The sequence below is a fragment of the Desmodus rotundus genome, chromosome 13 (genome assembly GCF_022682495.2).
Source record: "Desmodus rotundus isolate HL8 chromosome 13, HLdesRot8A.1, whole genome shotgun sequence".
In the NCBI taxonomy this organism is placed as follows: domain Eukaryota; kingdom Metazoa; phylum Chordata; class Mammalia; order Chiroptera; family Phyllostomidae; genus Desmodus; species Desmodus rotundus.
Genome location: NC_071399.1, coordinates 27,914,902 through 27,938,274, shown reverse-complemented (window position 1 = coordinate 27,938,274; position 23,373 = coordinate 27,914,902). Strand labels below are relative to the sequence as shown.

The following is a 23,373-nucleotide window of genomic DNA, read 5'->3' as shown; positions in this document are numbered from 1 at the left end:
CTGGCCCGGTGGTGGGCACACACACCAGACATCTAGAAGTATACTCCATCCACCCTGGGTCTGTCTCCCTTGCTGGGTCTGTCTCCCTTGCTGGTGTCACGGCTGGACGGTTTGATTTCCCAGAAAACTGGAGGCGCCCAGGGGCTGCGGAGGGGGGAGGAGATTGGAGCAGGGGGTGCAAGAGACCAGGGGAAGAAGGGGAAGAATGGGAGGTGGTGGGAGGGGGAAGTATCGGGCAGGAGATGAGGCGAGAGACAAGGGACCAGGAGGAGAAAGGGGACTGAGGGGTGCGATGGAGGGAGGGAAGGCCGAGCAGGTGGGAAGGAAACAGCCAGATGCGGAGAGAAGGGGCGGGGGTGAAGGAGAGAAGGGGCGGCGCTCAGGAGCCGCAGATCCTTCGGCCACCACGCAGCCTGACTGTCGCTGTGGCCATCACACCGGGAGAGCCGACCTCCCGTGCCGTCGCCAGGAGCAGTCCCGGAATGCAGCCGCCCGCGCTGCCGGTGCCGGGGCCCTTGGCCCTGCTGGACACGATAGGTGAGGGCAGCTGGAGCATCCTCGCAGGCTCCCCAGGGGCCCCTGCTCGCCCAGGAGCGCAGGTCCAGTCCTTCCCGCCTCCCTGCAGCTTTATCTGGGCGACCCTTGCGCTGGCACAGGCCCTTCATCATTCATATTCTCGCTCCCCACTTCTTTCCTCTTGTTTGTGTCTGTCTCTGAGTTTGTGCATCTCTCCCTGTCTCTTGCCCACTACCTTTCATTAGGATGTGTACGAATGGGCCAACCCAAACTGCCCTGCTTTTTGTCTCTACCCTATTTCAGTCTCTAAATATTCGCTAGAAGTTCCTTTCAACAAGCCAGTTAGCTTCTTCTTGCTTGCAGGCGACAACGCGCTTACAGCTTGTGTGTGTGTATGTGCGCGCGCGCATGTGTGTGTTGATCCTGTTCCAGTGCACCCTTCCACAGCCTTCTCCCCCACAAATTCCCAGAATCTCTAATTCTTTGATTTCCGGAAGCAAGACCGATGCAGCCTGGAAGCCAGGCAGGGGGCGGGAAAACAGGAAACCTGTTGCATGTTCGCAGGTTGGGGAGCTGGCCTCCGTGCTCCACTGGGAGGTGATCAGGAGGGGAGTAATGCTGGGTGTGTCTTCCTGAAGGGGAGAGGGCAGAGCAGATGTTGAAAAGATAAGAAAAAGTAGGTGCACAGTAGGGGATGCTGGACAGCTGGGGGAGGGATTAGGGATCTCCCGGGGCCTTGCCCCTTGCTTCAGAAATGATCCCATTGAAAACTTCGGGTTTTTAAGCTCATAATCCTGTTTGCAGTATCTTTGGAAAGCGTCTTTTAAAAAATCAGATTAGTAATATTGTTTGATTTTTAAATAATAATCAAGGACTCTGGCTTCTTCCTCAAAGAGGCAATTCTATGTCCTCCCACCCTCTAAAGCAAAATGCTCTATGACAAGACATTATTTTTTGCACTGTTCGATGTTGGCAAAACTTATTTACATGCATTTTCCTCCTCCAGGAAACGAATTGCTCATTAATGTTTAAGAATAATAGCTTTCTGTTATTAACTAGTTTTTACTCTATTATTATACTAGAATGACGTGATGTTTTAAACAGAACATTTGACTTTGTTTTTTCTTCTGAGGAGGAATTATACATTAAAAAACACGGAAAGTCGGTCTTTTATGTGAAAACACTAAACATTAGTGTAGCTCGGTGGAATTGTGGGTATTTTCTACCTTACCTTTGTGTTCGACACCTTGGGCACATGGTATGTTAAACTCAGGAAAAACAGGGAAATTGATGGCTGAGGGGCACAGCGTTATGCCTCGGTCTACTTTCCCAGGGACTGTACTTCACCTGGGCGTCCTCACATGGTTAAAAGGGCTCATTCTTTCTGGGAGGCCCAGGCCCTGCTACCTGGGAGGCCATGACTTTGAATACCTCCAGTCTTTGTGAGATCCCCCTTCCCTTCCTGGCTTTACTAAGTGGAGAAAGCGCTGAGTGACAGAGATGGAATCTGCCGCCCCCACCCACCCCCCTTGCACTTCTTTCAGACATGACTAGCTTGTCAGAGAAGCTGTGGTTTGGCAACTCTGGCCAAGGCTGGGAGTAGGGACAAGCAGGGGCAGGAGAATGGAGGGGCTTATGGGAAGTGACGAGGTGATATTCTGAGATATTCTAGACAGGATGCCCTGGGGAATAGACTGGAGTTTGGAAAAACAATGAGCAAGACGGGAGAGATGTAGCTGTTGACCCCCGTTCAGCTTCACACGTCAGAACTATTCCCCTCAACTCCCTGTTGGAGAAGCACTGGTTAAGAATAACTGCTATACTGTCATAACATTAACACCACCATGATTAATATGTTTATTAACACCTAAATATGTTCATTACATTCATAAAGACGTGTAAAGAACATGGGGAACATGGGTATGTTCTCTCACTGGATTCTTCTAACAGTCTCAAGAGGTGGATAGAGCAGGTGGTTATTGTTATCTCCACTTCACAGATCAGGAAACTGACACCTATTCATTCACTCAACAAGAGTACAGAAGCCATCGCCTGGTCTGAGCCCGGCCCTGGGGTCCAGTGAGGAAGACGACAGACATAGTCCCTGCTCTCACCGAGTTCTCTTTCTGCCGGGCTCAGACAGGGTGAATGGCTGCCTAGGGTCACACGGCTGGTCGGAGCAGGTCCAGAACAGATTGGGTACAGTCCATGTAAGCTGCCACCACGGTTACACACCTAACAGTTGATATTTCAGTTAACAAGCACTATGTTAAGAGCACTTTAATTGTAACAATGTACATGATGCTATTCTTGCTAACAGGATAGGAGAATCTAGGGAAGAATTCAGGTAATTCTAGCTGTCTTCCTCCAATTCAAAATCCCCTTTCTTTCTCACCTGATCTAAAAATGCACGTCTTATGGTAATTATAAGGATATATTACCCATTCTTACCTTTCTTAAGTGAATTTCTTATTTTTTTTTTTTGAAATATCCTATATTTGTAAAGAATAAGGTCAGGATTTTTCTTTTTGTTACCTCTGTTGTACCTGGACTCAAAATATGCCAATACGTGTCATTAGAATTGAGATTGTTTGGGACCATTCCTTCCCAGCTCCCCATATGAATTATACGGGCTATCTTTCCTGACCTTCTGTTAACCTTGGAGCCACTGATAGAAATACTGACAAAAGGGATAGCTTACACCCCCTGCTTTTTATCACGCAGTTACAGAGGGAAAAAATCAGACTTGGGGAAAAGTGGTGAAATGGTAAAGTTGTATTGGAAATCGTCCATACGAAGATTTTCGTGAGCTCAAAGGTGTGTTCAAATTTTTACTCGGTGGTTAGCGTGTCCGACTGTCACTAACAAAGGCTTTGACAAGGGCTGATCACATGCCGCCAGCTTAGTGGATCTCCTCAGACCAAGATTCACGAGCTTGGAGAACCAGGATATAGTCGAGGGGACACATCTTCTGCAGACAGATCCCAAAGGGAACTAGGAAATGAGACCCACAGAAGGTTATAACTGTGGCTGGAAGCAGATGCTGAGGCTTCTAGTTAATTATTTTGGGCAAAATAAATGTGCAGTGCAGTTAATTAAGAAAAATAGCAAAACAAAATCCTTTGAGGAGGAGGGCATTTATTTGTCTGATAATTTTCTCAAATACTTAGTCCCATAAACTTTAGTTTAGGAGTCCTATGGCTCATAAATCACGTGCCAACAATCAAAACATTAAGATGGGAAACTAAGGGGGAAATAGTCGAGGAAGAATAGCTGCCGAGGAAATCGCACTAATTGAAAGCAATTGGAATTTGGCTCTATTCGCAGCTATCTGGAGGCTGGGAAGGGGAATAGAGAGAATGGGAGAGATTGATCCTCTGACCCTGACTGAATGAGACAGTCAGACTGTCGGAGAAGAGCTGAAGTTGCTGCCCAGTTACTAGTAGTATTGTTATCATCGGTATGATTATTTTAAGAACTTCCCCAAGAGCAGTGACATTAACTTCCAAAATGTAGAAGATATGTTTTTAACTTTTGTGTCTGTTTTTTCCCACTCTACCTAGCTTCCTAAAATTAATTAACCAGAGCAGAATTTCACCCGTGGGGAGGCTTCTTTCTTTTGTTTTCCTCTCTCTCACTCACCTGTTCTCAGAGGGGCTTTGCCATTTCAGTCCTCTGTTTCCCCGCAGACACCCCCACGCCTCCCGTCTGCTGCCATCATTCCCAGAACTGCTGATCGATACCTGACTCTGGGGCACACTGCCTTGAACGCATACTCTTGGCTTCAGGCTTTAAACAGACACAAGGAAAAGGCCACTGCTGTCTGCATGCACGCTTCTTTGCAAGTGAGACGCTGTAAATACGAAACGAGGGAGAAGCCCGCTACGGGGAACTCCCAGAGCGTGTGCTAACACGGCGTCCCGAAGACTGTAAGGGGTCTGCCTGCACGAGGGCTGTATGTTCCTGTAAAACTGCTTACAAATCCTTCTCCCTCAACAATCCTTCTACATTCATAGTAAAAATTACTGGAAAACAACAATGAAAAGAGCAATTTAACACAGTCAGACGAAGCCATCCTAGCTTCTCTTGCTTGTCGATACAGAATTCTGTGGAGCTTCAGAGAACTCTTCCCAAGGCTTGTATGAGGACTATAGGCTTATCTTCTGTTTTGTAAGTTTAAATTTTACTTCAAAACTTTTACTTTTTCCTTAAAAATGTTTTGATTTCTTTCCCTGAAATTTCCCTTGTAGAAATTTATCCTAAAACAAGGGATGAGAAGTGATAGAAAGATTTATATACAAACATGTTTATCATATTGTGTTTTTTTAAAAAAAGATAGATTACTTTTTGGAGTAGTTTTAGGTTCACAGCAGAGTTCAGGGAAAGATACATAGAATTCCCATGCTCCCTCCCCCACCCTCCTGTGCACGGCCTCCCCCACTATCAGTGTCCCCGCGAGAGTGGGACGTTTGTCACAAACAACGAGCACACCGACACGTCCTCGTCCCCGGGAGTCCACAGTGTGCATCAGGGGCCACAGTGCACATTCTCTGGGTTGGGAACATAGATGATGACACGTGTCTGCCATTACTGACCTCAAAATGTCCTGTGCTCCCTCCACTCTTCTCCCCACATTGCGTTTTAATTTTAAAAAATTTAGAAACAGCTCAAATATACAACAATAGGGATAGGTTCATTGGTGCATCCGTTTGTGGAATACATAATTATAAATAAGAATGACCTTTGGACAAGTATTTCAAAAGTTGGACACATTCTTATGGTTGATCATGGAACAAACCAGATTTCTAAAACACTTTAGTCCCATTTTAAGGAAGACCAGAGCCTGCGTGCCCACTCGCCAATTTTGGGTGAAAGGTTGCTGTGAATTTTATTTTCTATTTTATATTTTCCTGTACTTTATAACTGTTCTACAATACATATTGCTTTTATGAGCAGAATAAAAGCCATGCATTTTTAATATAAAACTAACAGTCTTTCTTTTCCTTGTAAAAATGTTACTATCACCTTGGTTATGTTTTCCAGCCCCAATTAGGCTTGGTTTTTAGTTCACAAATATAATGAGAGGTGTGGGGAAGAGAAATTCCTGAGGTCACTTCAGGAAAAAGTTAGATGTGAGAAAGAGGAAAGGAGGTGTGAAACTGAGAGAAGACAGGTGTCGAGAAAACTCCGAGAATGCTGGAGCTGGAGGGGCCTTCGGATTGCCTCTTCAGGGCTGGCCAGCGTGCCGCTGCTCCTTCCTCCCATGCTCAGGCCAGACATAATTAGTCAATCAAAGCACTCTCTGATACCCATCTATAAAACCGCAGCAGGGACAGGAAGAGACTTGCTTCTGCTCACACAGCAAGCAGGGCCTGTCCCCTCGATAAGAGTGTAACAGCGGCCTGGGCCTCAGGCCGCACAGGTTAGCGTTTGGCCGATGCCCTCAGGGCTGAGCACCTTGAGAGGGATGGTGGGTCTGGGGGTGGCGAGTGTGACTAGACATAAGGTACAGAATGCCACTCTAGAATACGTGCTGAGTTTAGACACACTGGGAGACGCTGCAGAACCTGTCTGAGCGATGGGGCTGGGGGCGTGGTCGTGGGCAGTCAGCATCATCTCCGTGCTCCTGTGCTCTCTGTTCATGCGTCCACTCATGGGGCCACTCGTACACCCACTCCGGTGTTCACTCTGGGTCCATGCATTCCAGTCCCTCCAAGCTCACTCAGCAAGAACTCTGCAGAAGCTGCTGAGCCGGGCCTGGGAGTGCATAGCCAGGGAACGTCAGAGCGGTTTAAATGAGAGATGTGACCTGTGGCTGACCCCTGGGGGCTACAATCATGGCCACTTTGTTGTTGAAGTGTGGTAGCCTTTTGAAGTGAGGGCCCTGATAGGGCCTAGAAGACTTGCTGTACCCCATGTTCTTATTGAGGGGTGCAGTGCACCATTGTCAGCAGGCCCTGCCCTCCTTCCCCCAGGGAAGACTCTGCCCTTTATGGAGTGGCTGGGCTGCCTGGCTGGTGCATCCTCATAGGCGTGAGCATCCAGAGGAGGTTTTACACAGTCCATCCTTGTTCCTCTGTAGTTTACTCTTCACACAACAACCACAGTGCTGCAGGAACCAGAAAATAAAAGGAAACCAGAGTACCTGCCTCCCTCCTCTGCTCAAAACTCTGCAACAGCCTGGCTCTCTCAGGGTGTAGCCGGGGGCAGATACAAGAGTATGTCCCTGTGGATTCAGGAGACAAACCTGCATTTTCAGGGAGCCAGAGAGAGGAGTGAAGAACAGAAGGAACTCTGGAGCCAGGTGGCTGGGATCTAAATCCCAAATATCCACATCTGAGTCTGGAGAGGCTGAGCCAGGGCTGGCAGAGCAGAGCCTTGCAGGTAGCATTAGGGACAGGGCCACCTGTGCAGAGGGCAGCCCCTCCTGCCTTCATTCTGCCGTGCCAAGGTCCTGGGAGCTGCAGGCAGCACCTGGGCCCAACCTTCAGCTGATGGGGAGCTGGTGGTTTATTATCTCAGTGAATGAAGTGATGTTGTCCCCTTCTGGGTGAAGGTAATAGGTGCTGTAGGATAAGATTCTTGGGAGAAGCACCTTCCCAAGGATCTGGAGAGAGGGTGCTGTGCTGAGGGCTGTGTTGAGTCTGAGAGGGGTGCTGGTAAGGGAGTGAGAGTCTCGCATGGGACTCCTTTCCAGCCCCCAGAATGAAGAGTTCTTCCTGAGGCATACACCCTTGCTAAGCAGCGCGCTCAGTTGAGTCAAGTTTTTCTAAGTTTGCACATTGATTTATAATTTTGTGCAATTTATTTCCGAGTATGTATACAATCCCGTCCTTAGGTGTTGCAACCTTGACTTGATATTAAGCTTTGCCGATAGACTGCAGAAGTGTACGTCTTCGGAGGCAAACCTTCTGAAGTGTGAAAATGTCTTCATGCCTGCAATTCACGTGGTCATCTGAGCCAGCGGTTGCAACAGCTATGAAGCTGTTTCCCCCATTACACACCATGTGCATGCACACACACAGGTGGTGTAGACAGTAGACAACTTTGGCACAAGAAGAAAGATCATGTTTTTCCTTCCTCCGCTATTTTATTTTGGAGTCACAGGGACCAACATGGCTAAGCTTCACCCTCTGAGGTGGGCACTGATTGGGGAGAGAGCAGCGGGTGTGTGTCCTGGCTCCGGGACAGAGAGGCCTTCCAGAGCCCGCAGGGCGCTGGGAGAAGAGCCATGTAGACACCGAATGTACTCATGTTTGCTAGGACGTCCCTCTGAGCCCTGCCCCCTACTAACGGCTTCCTTGTTTATCTTCCCAGAAGGGTTTACGAGAAGAAAGAAGACCTCCCTTTGGTTTGTGGGGTCTCTGCTGGTGGTGTCTGTCTTCATCCTGACCATCGGCCTCGCTGCCACCACCAGGACGGAGAACGTGACTGTGGGGGGCTACTACCCAGGGATCATTGTGAGTGACGGGGCCCTGGGGTAGGGGGGGTGCACAGGGCACCACAGATTTCTACGGGGTGGCGACACACTTCGTTCCAGCTCCATGCAGTTGGAGGGTTAGGGCATGGGGACTTGTTCTGGTGGTTGTGGTTGGCAGAATGAGCCTGAAGGCATCTGTGTCCTACTCCCTGGGAGCTGTGAGTCTGGGAGGCCACACAGCAATGGGGGGGGGGGGTGTCAAGGGTGTGGACAATGACCCTGCATCATCCGAGTGGCCCAGTCTTAGCGCCGAGTCCTTAAAAGTGGAGGAGGGCGCAGGAGAGCCCTCCTCAGTCATGTGAGAAGACGTTGAGGATGGATGTAGGGCCACTAGCCAAGGAATGAGACAGCTCTAGACACGGGGAAGACCTGGCCCTGCGTCTCCCAAGAGCCTCTAAAAGGGAACCAGCCCTGCAACACCTGGATTTTAGCCCCGTGAGACTAAGATGACCAAGCTAGTCCTCAGAAAAATGTAGCTTTAAATCAAGAATGCCAAGGAGCCTTGATTGATGATTACATTCATAATGTAATCACGTGGGAACAACAGGAAAATGACCGCTAATCAGATCTGGCACGAAGCAGTCACCTAAATTTGGAATTATCGGGAAGATTTTCTGACTGAATTCACATCCATTGTTATTGGCAATATTTTTTATTGGCACTAAAATGTGCTCCAAGTGTCTGAATTGTGTATATAAAGTGTCTGTGAAATCTGTTTTTTTCAGCTATGTTGTCCTTAAAATGCACCAGAACCTTGAGGTGCTATAGATCATACAGTGCTAAGCCAAGGTATTTTTTTTAAAGTAAGCTCATTAAATACATTATTCTCACTAAAGGTATTATCAAGATTAGTAATAATATTGATAAAATTTTTGGCACTCTTAATATTTAAAAATTTTTATCAGTGTCATTTAAATCATCTTTATATTATCATGTATTCTTATTTTCATGTATGCTTTATAAATTAGCATTACCTGTATATAAGTTATGAGTAAACACATCTAAATAGTGTCTGTGCAGATAAAAGCTTTATTGGTGAAATCTCATGAAGTCGATGGCAGGTGGGAGACCCTGCTTCTCTGCCACCTGTCCTGGATGAGAAGGGAGCCCAGAATTTGGGGGGCTGATGGCTGCGACGATGCATCCTTTCAAATTACTTGCAGAGTTTCAAGATCAGTTTTGAGTAGTAGAGGGTTGTTTGTTTGTTTGCTTGTTAAGCTTCTCTTAGGCAGTATTTCCCTCCTATAAGAACAGCCTGGATGTTGTCAGAGCTTGCTCTGTAACGGACCTGATTCCTGGACATGTGCAGAATGAAACTGGCTTCAGCCTGGACAGTTCTGAACGCAGACTAATGGAGATGACAGATGAAAGTCACTGAAAGAAAGTGTGGATAAAAGTCACTTCCGTGGATATCCTCGGTCCAATGCAGACTTAGAGCAGAGTGGATCTCAGGAAGAAGCCGGGGCTGGATGGGGGAAATACCTCAACATTGTGGAAAGAGGATTTTTTTAATCCCCCCAAAATGGAACTTAGTGAAACTTAATAGATATATCTTAATACATTTATGTTGGAATGGAATTTTGATATTTTTGAACTGTCGAGTTAGATGGTGATATTTTGAAGGCCCATGTGAAGAAAACATTCCTCTGTCCTTACTCCTTGAGAATTCTCAAATTATTGGTAAAGACGACATCTGCTCATACATGTCCATCTCCACAGACATAATTACAGATAAAGATATCTGTAGACATAAATAGGTCCAGTTTTTAGTGCATTAAATTTGACTGCGTGGCCTTAGAGACTCCACACCTGTGCTGGTCAGCGGGTTAGCTGTCCCCAACCTGGCCCCACAGGTCACTCAGAAGTCCCATGTGCAGGGCTCACCCGCTGCATGCGTGCGGCTCTAACACAGGGTCCCAGGGCAGCACCTCCACATTGTTTGCGAGAGGCTTGTCACCAGCTGCCCCGAGCAATGTCCTCTGTGGGTACTGCTGAAACTCCAAGTTTTTTAAGCTGAGAGGAAACTAAGATATTCTTTCACCAGGTGGGCACAGAGGATGAGGCACACCTTTGTCTCTTGGACATGCTCAGGTAGAGGGATCCTGGTCCCCAGCCCTCGCATCCTTCATTTTGAGATGAGAGTAGGCACGCGTGTATCTCTCCAACATCCCAACGTCCCTTCCTCCCAGGGGCCCAAGAGCTCAGGCTTTCTTGAGGAACAAGAGGACTGATTCTTAGGAGCCCCTAGGCACCCTCCCTTCTCCCTCTTCTCTTGTTCCCAAAGCTTACCTGTCTGTCTGCTCACCTGAGTCAAAGGCTCGTCTCTGAGTGGTATCAGCGTGTCCATGGAGCCTGGTAACTCTTCTTCTGAAATACCATGGCTTTAGCTTCCTAATATCTTACCCAAGGAGTCTTTTTCAGACTATGGGACTTGAGACAGGCCCAGGAGAAACATCAGGTGGGCCTCTCACCTGGCCACCAGATGCAGAGATGAGCCATAGGTGGTCTGGGCTACGATGAAGAGGTTGTCCTCTGTAAGGGTAAAGGGGCCACACAATGCTCTCTTTCCCTGAACTTGAGAGGTAAACTGACACAAGACTTAAAATGCTGGAACACAGAAGATGAGATGGATTCATGTCTTAGCACTTTCTGTTCCAATCACTGGCTTCCACTGAGCCTGAGAAGTCCACCCCAACATGCATGGACCTGTCTGCCACTTAGTGGCCAGCCTTGGCCCTTTGATACAATGTTTTAAGGGCAGCAGTTTCCTTTAACACTGTTTACTGTTAAAAGTCAGCATCGCGCCACCAGGTATGCTAACCGGATGCTTTCTCCTTGTTTTTCCTTTGCTCTCAGCTGGGCTTCGGATCTTTCTTAGGAATTATTGGCATCAACCTAGTGGAGAATCGGAGGCAAATGGTAAGAAAGTACATTGTTACTTTCAAATGGCAATGGTTCATCTTTTATTTTTTATGGCTGAGTAATATGGAATTGTTTTCACAACTTCTTTTTTGGGGTTGTTTAATGCAAGTGTATAAAAACACAATTGGTTTTTCTATTTAGTCTTGTATCTTGCAACTTTGTTGAATTCATTTATTACATCTCTCTCTCTCTTTAGTGGATTCCTTAGGATTTTCCATCTGTAAGATTAGGTCATCTGCAAACAGAGAGTTTTGCTTCTTGCTTCTTTTTTCCAATCTGGATGCTGGAAGTCCATTTCTATGGCTTTAGTAAAAGAAATGTAGGTCTCAGAAAGGAAGGATGAAAATACAGAGTTGACAGCAGCTGCCAAAGCAGTGTGGGGCCCAGCTCTCCGGTTAGCCTCCCTGTACATGGGGTGAGCTGGGGCCACCCACATTTCTCGGAGCTAAGGCTTCTGACCGGCGCTGTTGGCAATGCCTACACAATCTCATTTCTGCCTTTTCAGGGAAAGCATTCTTCCCAGGCTACCTTTGTGTGATAAACATGTATTTCACTATCTAACGTTTAATGTAAGGTTTATGAAGACCAAAACCCATGGCCATCATTCATAGCAGGGTGATCTTGGGAAACTCACTTGACAGATTTGAACCTCAGTTTCTTCATTTTCAGGGTTACTGGGAGCACGTGAGTTAATGCATCTGGAGACATCTAGCACACACTGGCCCCAGCCGGTGTTCAGGGAATAGTAGCCATCGTCGAATCCTGTATTTAAGCTCGTAGATTAATCAGAACATTGTCTTCAAAAGAAGACAATAGCAGGCTGAGAAAATGTCAGCTGAAGAGAAGATGCTTGTACACATCTAAATGTTCTAAATACAAAGAATGCTTTCTTTTTTCTTGATTTCTTTTTATTTTAGTTATTTACTAAAGAAAAATTTAAACATATTTATTGCAAAGTAGATAGACTAGTATAATGAACCCCTCTGTACCCGTCTCCCAACTTCCCCAGCGACTGACTCGGGGCCAGTCTTGTTTCCTCTCCTACCCATCTCTTTCCTTCTCATATTATTTCAAAACGAATTCCAGACATGGTATCATTTCATCTGTAATGATGTCATTACATGGTACCATTTCACTCTGTTCAATCTCATCATTAGAAGCGGCTTCACCATTATCTCTGCCCACTATTATGTTAGTCTGCAGTGATATCTAAGGAATGCTCCAGATTGAGTCAGCTTTTGATGTTTTTCCATTGATGAATGAGATTACTTTCTAGTCACCGAAACAGACCTATGAATCATTGATTTCACAATAGCCCTATCATGGTCCCAAAGGCCAGAGATGGAGAAGTTAAAGGCCTAAAAACTTTGTTAGCTGCTAATATCTCCCCACTATATGTGTGTGTGCGCATACACGCAGAATAATCTCCCCCAAATATAGTTTAAATGCCACTGAACTAGAAGAACCAATAAGGACTAATAAGTAACTTATAGGTTAAAAACATTTCCCGCAAAGGGTTAGGGCCTCAGTCTTTGTCTGTCTGGTCTAGAGACACCATTTTTTTTCTATTCCTTTGAGTGCTGTGTGAGAGTGGCCTCCTGCTTATCTTCCTCGCCACTCCTCTGCCCAATGTCCTCAGCTTTTGATCTGTAGGAGACGGACTGAAGGACAAGGGATCCCGAGGGACACCTTCCCCTGAAGATGCTGCCACCTACACCTTCCAGAAGTTTGGTTAATTTAGGGAGAAGGGTGGGGGTTGGGGTGAAGGGGTGAATGGAGAAGCCACTGGAATTGCCCACTGTCCCTGCCACCTGGCCAGCTGGGGTATGTGACAGACACTACGTCTGGTTATAAGAAAACAGGTCAAGCAAGCTCCAGTATGTAAGCACCCAAGTGTTGAGGCTTTTAGGAATGTGTACCTGCTACTTAGGAGGCTGACTCAGGACTCTGAGTACATATGAACTATATGTTTGAGCTACAAGAAGCCCCTGCTTCTTGTAGCTCCACCAGGGACCACCAGGAGAGGCACAGGCGGGCCTCTGCCCTGCCACTTGCTGGTGTGTGAGTTGAATGGGCTCTCTGACCTCTGAGGACTGGTCTCCATTCCATCCACATGCCCTTGCCATCTGGACCCTGGTCCTTCTGTTCCTTCTTGTTGGCAGCATCGGTCACAGGGGCTGTGGGCCAGTCTTTCCAAGTGTGCAAGGTGACTGTGCACCCCAGAACGTGTTTCGCTGCACTAACCTGGAGCTTCCCACACGGCGGGCTGCAAGTGTGTGCTGGGATGTGGCTCTCTGGCCAGCTGCTCACTGGCAGCCCATTCTTTCACTGGTTCTCCCTTTGCCCGCCAGCCCCTCTGAAGAGATGTTGTCCTGCAGTCCAACCCCAAGGCGCTGCGTTGGAGGGCGGGCAGGCGTGAGAGTCCTGGGAGCAAACAGCTCATGACCCACTGGCTCGGTCTGTCGTACACACGGGGGGCAACCTGACGTAGGGCCAGGGGCTCTGGGTCTCCGCTTCTGCAGCCACATGCTCACAGACGTGCTCCGTCTGAAACAAACCCCCGCAACTTTTATTTTCACTGCTGTGCAAGCTGTGTCCACGAGAGGCCTGTTGGAAAAATAATCAATTCTCTGGATGGATCCAAATATCTGCCTGTTTAGAAAGGGCCCTGGGAACCTGTGGATGAAAAGCTGCATCCAGGTCTGGTTTTGCTGCCACCCCACCGAGAATAACTTGCAACTAGAGCCTCGTGTCTGTGAGAAGACGCAGGTGTGCACATGGGCATTTGTCCAGGAAAAATGAAATTATTGATTCCACCCCAAAGCTGGTTTAACCATCCCCCCCAAATAATCATCAATAACTACCAATAACCATCAAGGAAGGCAGTTCTGTCCACAGGGTGCGCACTCTGACCCCCTTGCTTGGTGGGCGTGCTGCCCTAGCTTGCTGAGGTTTCGCATCCTGAGGGGTGGCAGGCCCGGGCTCCGGTTCGGCTGGAAACTGGAGGAGCAGAAGCTTTGGGAGGTGGAGAGGCTCTGCTCCTTCTGGGGCCCTCAGCCTGAAGCAGGGCCTCCCGCCCCTGCGGTCAAGGCCACGCCCCCTTGGTGCTGGGCATCCAGCTCTGCATTCACTGCGGCCCTTGTTCCCTACGCTTTTCAGACACACAGAGGCAGGTGCTCAGCTCCTTTGGGACCATGGGACCCTTCACCAGCGACATACTTCAGCGCCCATTTAGAGAATTCGGCTTGCTCCAGGGCTGTCGTTCTGGATGTTAGACTTCTGGGCAGTGAACAGAGAAGAGGGCTGGGAGCTCTCTGTGACTTAGCCCAAGACTCTTTAACCACCCGTCTTGCTTCCAGGCATGGCCTCTGCCGTGGCTCTCTTCTCAGCATCTAGACACAACAGAAAAAAGCCATCCAGTTCCAGAAAATTCGGAGGCGCTTGGGGGTGCCAGCTGCCCTGCCCAGGACTCTGAGGAGGGAAGCCATATGCAAATCCAGTATTTACATAAGAAACTTGCAGAGTCCTGGTCAGTTCCTAGATTGGCTGAAGGCTTTGATGTCAGCATGATGTGAGAGAAAAGTTTTAAAAAGCAAGTTTGTTCCTACATTGGACCAAAAAGTGAAGCAGGATCAAAAAGTCCTTAAGAAAGCTGGGCTTGGCCACTTGTTCCACCAGCTTCCAGGCCCTGGGGATATGGGGAAGCTGCTTTCTGCGGGCCACTCTGTGTCAGGAGGCAAAGCCCCATCCAAGGCCAGGGTCACAGCCAGCTTTGAAGGTGATAGAACAGAATACTCCCAGTACAAACCCACCGAGGAGCTGGAGGCAGGGAATAAAAAGGAATCCAGAGCCTGGAGAAGGAGAACTTTGTGCCTGGGTCTGCAGCCTGTGGTCATGGGACAGAGCTGCAGAGGTATCCCACCACTGATTGTGAGGGCACCGGAGGAACTGGCAGTGATGGATCGCCAAGTGTGAACAAGCTGGAGGAGTTGAAGGCAGGAGAACTGGGTGACCAGAACTTCAGTAGCAAAATAGTGCAGCAGGGGCTAGAGTTCTTTGATGACAATGGGAACTTCCCGTACAGAATTTCAGCTGGAGCCTGGATTGTGGAGATGCCGTGTGAAAAGCAGCTGGGCGAGTATATTTGAGCTGTCTGGATTTCTGCATATGGATTACCCACCTTGGAATAAGAGGAAGTGATGAGCCTGGAAATGGAGGAAAGAGCTGCTTGGATTTCAGTCTGACAACGGCAGTGAACTTCACAGGGCAGATGGACACGGGGGCAGCGTGAATGACTGGCTGGGTACGGTCCAGCTTCCTGGAGTGTGGCCCCTGGTCTGATCCATGTGGATATTCCATACTAACCCTTCTTCCTTAGGCTCCCTCTGTGTCAAAACCAGCCTGTGTTAGGGGTTTCTTGCAAAATATTCAAGAGGAATTGAAAAGTTTGCCTTCTGACTGTGTTTACTTCTTGATTAACGAATGCTAACGGTTCTGGAACTGTTTAGTCAATTGGTTGTTTTTATTATGTGCAAAATAAAGTGAAACGTAGCAGTCAAAAAAATAGCCATCAATATTGCTTAATGACACTTGTCACCTCTCAAGCATTTCTCACGCACGGATTGTTGTCATCCATCCATTTCTTTCTTCAACCAACATTTCCCAAGCACACGCCATGTGCAAGGTATCACGTTGGGCACCAGCGGGGAGGTTCCGACTTCGCGGAGCTCAGACTTGCGCACAGAGCACCATAGGGCAGCATGGAAGGGAAGTGAGGGGGGGCAGAGAAGAGGCAGGTGAGGCTGAAAAGGGCCAAGAAGGATCCATTCCAAGGCTGGGAGAAGGTGGAGCTCCTGGAGGGTAAAGGCTGAAATAGACCAGGAGAACCAATGGCACCGTGGCCCTGTCAGAAGGTCAAAGTGGAGTTAACTCCGTGTCTGAACGTCTCTCAAGCCCCTTTCTTTGGGTGGGTGCTGTGCCATGGGTGCCCTTCCTCAAAATATGGTGGAGGGGGTCCCTCCCCAATCCCATGAGTGTTTCACTGGATTACCCATGACCCTCCTGGTGTCTTTCCCTACATATCATCTCCCCCTCTTTGACCTTGACTCTCATCATTACTTCAAATGTCCACTGAAATCTTTCTTGGCTCCATTTCCTGTCTCCCTTCACCTTTTTCTCTCTGTGATGATAACCAAGGTCCTGCTGCAGGCACCTGATCATCACAGAGATGCCATTTCTGTGTCCTATAAGAACACTTAGTAGATTTGATAAGAACAAATTCTCATGACAAATCATCCTCAGGAACATATAGAAGTGTTTGGTCTTCTCTTGGGTAATGAAAATCCTCTATCTTAATAGAACAAGACAGGTTCTATTTCTGACATGTGTGGTCTGCTCTGAGGACGGGGAGGGTGGGGGAGACAAGAAAAGAGCCACTTCCAGCTCCTTTTCACCTTAAGTAGAGCAGAGCCTTTGCTTTATTCCTGTCAAGATGTCCACCTAGAGGTTCAAGCCATCATGGCCACCTCCTGGGAGGGCCTGGAGAGCTCAGGGCGCATTGCAGGCTGTCCTCCTCTTCTCTGGGTGCCGAGGTAAGGAAAAAACACTTAATGCGTGCTACTCCTGGCCAAGTTCCGGCCAGCTGATCTCTCTCCCTCTCTGTCTCTGTGCCTTTCTCCTCTCGATCTCTGCCTCTCTGGAATGCTTATCCCCCACCCCACCTTCTCCTGTTTTAGTGAACTCCAGTTCCTCCTTCAGATCTCAGCAAAATGCCATGCCCTCAGGAAAGCTCCCCTAACCTCCCGGATGCCTACCTTTAGAACAAGTAGTCTTCCTAGCACTCACCTGTTTATAGTGATATATTCCCTGAGGTGTGAATCCAGTTTTCCCACCACCCAGTGGGCACCCACGCACCTTTGTTTACTGAATGAATCAATCTTTGGAAGACATGAAATTTAGGTGGAAATGGTTGCAGTGCTTTTGGCTGCAAATAACACAAACCCCTGCCTTAACCAGCAGAGACTGCGAGGATTTGTATCCCTTCAAGACGTCCAGAGTGGGTGGTTTCGTGGTCAGCTGACTCAGTGGCTCATTGTGTCCTGAGGCCCCACTTCCTCTCTTTCTGCTCTGTCCTCCTTCCGGTTGTCACCCTCCAGAGGCAGCAGCATCCAATTAAGGAAGCAGATGGTGCCTTCCTTTGATTCTTAGGAAGGAGACCACCTTCCCAGAGTCCACAATAGACTTTCCCTCTTATCTCATTGGCCAGGTCCATGCTCATTTGTAAACCCACCCCTGTCATGGGGTTATCTCACCAATAATAAGCTCACTGAGGAGCTGGGTGGGGTCATTCCACAGAGGGATAGGATAATGTGGAAGAGAGGGACCTGAACAAAATCAACAATAGTTTGCTGGAAAGAAAGGAGGGGGTGGATGCTGGATGCACAGCCAGCAAGATTTCCTACAGAGATCTCTTCTTTGAATCGGAAAACCCAATTTCAGGCAGTGGATTATACCACCTGTGTGTCTGAAAAGATGTGTCTCATTTCAACAAATAGTTATCCAGAGCTCACAGGGTACCACAAGGGACACAGTCTCTGCCCTAAAGTTTTAAATTTTAGTGCAGTCCATTTTGTCTATTTCCCTTTTATTACTCTTGCTTTTGTTGTGAAATTTAAGGATTCATTGCTAAACCAAGGTCATGAAGATTTACCCTTGTTTTCTTTTAGTAGTTTTAGCTCACTGATCAATTTCTAGTTAATGTTTGTATACGGTATAAGGTAAGGGTTCAGCTTCATTCTTCTGCATGTGGGTATCCAATTGTTCCAGCACCGTTTGCTCAGGAGACTGTTCTTTCACCCCATTCAAGGGTCTTGGCTTTCTTGTTGAAAAGCAATTGGACATAGATGTTTGGGTTTATTTCTGGACTCTTAGTCTCAGTGAGAAGTAGACATTGATCTATATGTCTCGCCTTCTGCCGACACCACACTGTTTTGATTATTGTAGATTTCTAGTAATTTTTTGTAATCAGAAAGTGTGAATGCTCTGACGATGCTTTTCTTCTCAAGGACTGTTTTGTCTGTTCAGGGCCCCTTGCACTCCGTACGGCTTTTCCATCTCTGCAGAAAGGCCATTGACGTTCTGCTGGGGGGTGCACTGGATTTCTGTCTAGATTGCTTTGGGGGACATTTCCATCTTCACAATGTTAAGTCGCCCAGTCCATGAACATGGGAGTTTTTCTATTTAATTAGGTCTTTTAAAATTTCTCTCTGCAATGTTTTGTAGTTTTCAGTACATGTCTTTCATCTCCTCAGTTAAATTTGTTTCTAAGTATTTGAGTTTTTTAGATATTATAAGTGGAATTGTTTCCTTCATTTCCTTTCAAGCTGTTCATTGATGCTGTGTAGAAAAACCACTCATTTTTGCATATTGATATTGTACCTTGCAACTTTGCTGAATTCATTTATTATCTGTAGTAGTTATTTTGTGGATTATTTGTTATTTTTGGTGTCTTATATATACAGAGTCGTGTAAGTAGAGATAGTTTTACTTCTTCCTTTCCAATGAGGGTGCCTTATTTTTTCCCTACCTAGTTGCTCTGGCAAGGACTTCCAGGACAGTGCTGAATAGCAGGCATCCTTGTCCTTTCCCTGTATCGGGGGGAAAGCTTTCAGTCTTTTACCATCGAGTATGATGATAGCTGGAGGTTTTAGTAAATACCCTTTATCATGTTAAGGAAATTCTATTTCTAGTTTGCTGAGTGTTTATATCGGAAAGGATTTGGATTTTGTTAAATGCTTTTTCTTCACTAATTAAGATGACAATTTAGGTTGTTTCTTCTTCATTCTAGTAAGGTAGTATGTTACGTTAATTGAGTTGCTTGTGTTGAACCACTCTTGCATTCCTGGGCATGGGGTATGATCCTTAGAACGTGGTGTGGGATTCGATTTGCTAGTATTTTGTTGAGGATTTTCACCTTCATATTCACGAGGGATCTGGCCTGCTGTTGGCCCTTTCTTTCCATAGCTTTGTCTGACATAGGTGTCAGGGTGGTGCTGCCCTCATCCAATGTCAGGAAGTGTTCCCTCCTCTTTATTTTTTGGAAGAGTTGGAGTAGGACCAATGTAATTCTTTAATATTTGGTAGAATTTACCAGTGAAGCCATCTGGTCCTAGGCTTTTCTTTGTCGGGAAGTTTTGGTTATTGATTCAGTCCCTTTACTTAGAGGTTTGTTGACATTTTCTACTATTCTGAAGTTAATTTGGGTCATTTGTGTGCTTTCCAGTAGTTTGTCCGTCTCATGTGGATCATCAAATTTGTTGGTGTAATGTAGTTCATGCTATTTTCTTATAATCTTTTAAATTTCTGTAAAGTTGGTAGTAATGTTCCCACTTTCATTTCTGATTTTAGTCATTTGCTTTTTCTCTCATTTTCTTAGTCACTCTAGCCAAAGGCTTGTCAATATTGTTGATCTCAAAGAACCAACTTGCAGTTGCATTGATCCCCTTTGCTGTTTTTCTATTCTCTATTTCTCTTATGTCTGCTTTAACCTTTATTATTTCCTTTCTCTTGCTGGCTTTGGGTTTAGTTTGCTGTTATTTTTCTAGTTCTAAAGGTATTAAGCTGCTAATTTGAGATTCTTTTTAAATGAGTGGTATATTTGCCATATTCCATGAGTTTGGCTGTTTTTGTTTTCATCTTTATTCCTCTCAAACTCTTTTTAAATATCCTTTGTGACTTCTTCTTTGACACGTTGGTGTATGTTTAACTTTCACGTATTTGTGGATTCTCCCTTTTTCTGTCTGTTACTGATTTCTAGCTTTGCCCATTGTGGCTGAAAGGAGGAAAGGAAGCAACAAAGATGAAGATACAAGGGGTAGGAGTGTACATGGAGGAGACGGAGTGCAGGGGTATAAATGGGGGAGACAGAGTGCAGGGGTGAAGATGGGGGAGATGGAGAACAGGGTGTAGATAGAGAAGATGGAGTGCAGGGGTGTAGATGGGGGAGATGGAATGCAGGGGTGTAGATGGAGGAGACAGAGTGCAGGGGTGAAGATGGGGGAGTGCAATACAGGATGTAGATGGGGGAGACGGAGTGCAGGGGTGTAGATGGGGGAGATGCAGTGCAGGGGTGAGATGGTGTGAGATGAGCTCTGAATCACTCCTGAGTTGCTTGGTTGGGGTAGCACCACATCAGATGGAGTAAACAGGGGATAGGAGGAAAGCAGGAGAGAGAAATGGTAATGAGCTAATATTTGTAAAGTTGTAGAACAGTAGCCACATACCACTTCTTAAATAAATACAATTGTTATCCTGGAAACTGTGAAGAAAGTGTTTCCATAGGAGTGTGATCAGCCATGTGAAATGCTGCTGATAGATTATGTCAGGTGAGGCCTGAGGCTGGACCCCAGATTTGCACTGTGCAGGTAATCGCTAACCTTGACAAGGCAGCGACAGAAGGCGAGTGTGCAGACAGCAATATCAACAACCCTCTGAAGGACTTTCACAGAAGAAGAAAGGTGGAGGAAGAGGAGCTCCAGGGGAAGTGGACATGAAGAAGATGGTTTTGTGGTTTAAGAAAGGAAGGATTCTGGCATGTCTGTGTGGACAGGAAAGTCTAGTAGAGGGTGAAGACAGGAGGCTGTGGGAGGGAGGGCAGGTCGGGGGGTGCAGTGCTGGTGGAGGGTGAGCGGTGTGGAGCTGCTGGTCCGGCAGGCGTGTAGCCCTTTGTCCCTGCTAATGGGGCACAGATTGTGGGGGCCTGCATGGGGCTGGAAGGTGTGGTCGCATCTTATACAAATTCTCTTCTGATGGCCTTTGCTCTCCCAGGGAACTGAGCACATAGAGTCACCTGCTATTGGGAGGAAGGATGTGTGGGGGTGGTGGGAGGAACAGGTAGGGGTGGGTGTGGTCCTTAATTGAGAGAGGACAGGTTTCCATGCTCACCTATTCAGGTTTGGAGAAGTAGGACAACTGTATTTAATTCAGTTTGGGTTTTGACAGGTGAATATAAGAACTTGAGAGAGGAGCAAGGGGTTGTGGGTATTCACAGGGGTGACTGGCCAGGGTCTGTAAGCTGGGAAGTGCACACACAGCTGAAAGACCGTAACTGGGTGGTGGGACCAGGGTGAAGGGCCAAAGTGGGAGGAGGGTCGGTGCCTGCGTAGTGGTGCCGAGTGGGCAGTAACACGACGCAGGCCGTGTGGCCAGCACTGAGGGGCTGCATACTGAGGAAGATGGTGAACATGGGCCGGGGACTGAGAGCCAGAGCAGTGGAAGGGTCACTCTGGACCTCAGTGTTGCCAAGAATCGTGGCTGCAGTCACACTGGCCAGGGCGACCATGAGCCAGGAAAGAGGCGATGACCTAGAGTTTGGTGAATGACAGCCTGCAGGAGACTGAGTTGGGGACATGGACTTAAAAGTCTGGGGTGTGGGAGGAGAAGGGAGAAGGGTCTGGGTGGTGATACGCGCCCGGGCAGAGCCAGGCCTGTCCTGAGGCCCGGGAACCCCTAGTAGAGCGAAGGGCCCCAGTCACAGCCGGGGGAGACGTTACAGAGGGGTTGAGGGTTTATGGGGTTTTACCAGTGACCACACTGAAGGGCAAAGCAGAAAGTTTCAGGAGGTTGGTTCAGAAAAGAGAAGAAGGAGATCATGGGGGTGAGGGACACACAGAGTCCTGACCCCGCCAAGTGACAACCTTCCCAGTGACAGGCTCTTCTTGCCCTGTTTTCTCTCCGTCTTCTCTTATCACCACAACCTTATCTATCCATTTGGTGTTGGTTTTTTTAATCTACCTTCCCTGTTGAAACGCAAATCTGTGAGCCCAGCAGAGATTTGAAGGTGACCTCCAACTGAGTAACCTGGTTGCCCTTCTCCCAAGAGAGGAGACCCCCACATAGTACAATAAAATATATTTTCAACCTCAATCGAGAGCCTTTTAGAGTTGCTAGAGTAATAGACAGTTTCTATTTGTAACATCTATAGGTTCCGGCAGTCCTCACATGCTATGGAAAGTAATTTGGTTTGCATCTTCAGAGAGCCAATCGGGTTTCTGCTGTGTGCGTTCTTCTGGCTTCGTATTGTCAAACTCACCCCTCGCTTGACGGAGAGTTAGTAAAACCTGGGAAGGAGAGGAGTGGCTGTGGCACGACACCCAGCTCGGGTCTTTCCGAAGAGGCAGCCCTCCTGTCGCTGATTCTGGAACGTTTTCCATTTGCAGACTGGAGGGTTGGAGGAGAGACTCTCCAACACCGTTCCCAGCACTATGGCCTGGACCCTGGGGTTTACGCAGTCAAGAAGTTCTTGGGCAATATCATGTGTGAGATTATCCCAGCAGTGAATTTATTGTGTGTGTGATCATGTTAGTGCTGAATTCATCACAAGTATAATCAGGAATTCATCATGGGAGTGGCCTTGCTAACGTGAAATTTTACTTTTGCAGGGGTAGTAGGAGGAAGGGCCACCAGGCAGAACCAGCTGCAAGTCGATGGGGACATTGAGCAAGACCAAATCAGATATTTTTATAGATCTAGACAGTGGAGGGAAGTCCCGCAACGTTAGATACTTTGGGGATTTTGTGTTTTCTATGAAATTCTGGATAAAATCAGGTGCAGGTACAATGTCTCTTGGCTGTCCTGGCTCTGACCAGGCACGGCTGGGCCAGCGCTGACTGCCTGGGCTGGATGTGGAGTGTGGTGTTCTCTGAGGAGTCATCGAGTTGGTCCTTCATGACATAAGCTCACCGGGCAGCGGCTCCTGGCACAGCTCCGGTTGCCCACTTGTGCAGGACGACTAACCGGGCGTCCGTGGGCCCGTGCAGGGCCACTTCTGAAGTTTGGCAGGTGCACCCCATGCTAAAGGAATTGGGAAACTCCAGAGTGATTTTGTTCTCCTTTGAGTCTCTCCTCATTTGTCCTCTTTGGCTGCTAATTCTGTCCAACAAGAATCAGGGGGTGTCCTTGTGGAACAGAGTGCCCCATCCCTCCCGTGCAGCTCTGCTGGGCTGAGGGGCCTTACAATTAATCACAGAAGCATCCTTGGCAGGAATAATGGGGACATAATGCCCTTTTCTCCCAGCTGATGCTAAAATGAGCTGGCATGGCCTTGGGATTCAAGGCCAGTATGAAAGAAAAGCATGAACCGTGGGGCTTAGTACTTCATCTTTGATGGGTGTGAGCAGAGGGAGGACGAAGAACATCCATCTGGGACAGGCAGGAAGGTCAAAGAGGAGGCTGGGAGGACACAGTGGCCGCATTAGACACAGATTCCTCCCCCACTTCTGAATCTTTTATATATGTTGTAATGTATTTTTTATAATAGCAACACAAATGTAGGAAAGTGCGGTTAGGTATGATTCCTCAAGTGATTTTTACAAAACTCTTTACATCTTAATCATTTTATTTATATGCAGTAATTTCATAGGGGAAGAAGCCTAGGGATTTTCCTTTCTTCATGGATG

At 47.4% G+C, this 23,373-nt stretch overlaps 1 protein-coding gene and 1 pseudogene across 4 annotated transcripts in view; both read left to right on the top strand.

Moving 5' to 3' along the window:
* Positions 1 to 451: 451 nt before the first annotated feature.
* TMEM255B (transmembrane protein 255B) overlaps positions 452 to 23,373 on the top strand; it is a 43,300-nt gene continuing 20,378 nt past the window's right edge. For 2 of the 4 annotated variants that reach the window (XM_024578975.3, XM_045186695.2), the window contains exons 1-3: positions 452 to 537; positions 7,834 to 7,976; positions 10,853 to 10,915. In XM_024578975.3, the coding sequence (XP_024434743.2) occupies positions 483 to 537; positions 7,834 to 7,976; positions 10,853 to 10,915 (261 nt within the window). In that variant the 5' untranslated portion in view covers positions 452 to 482. The remainder of the gene's footprint in view (positions 538 to 7,833; positions 7,977 to 10,852; positions 10,916 to 23,373) is intronic. The other 2 variants (XM_045186693.2, XM_045186694.2) reach the window with 2 other exon arrangements.
* LOC139440501 (neugrin-like) lies at positions 11,329 to 15,066 on the top strand (annotated as a pseudogene).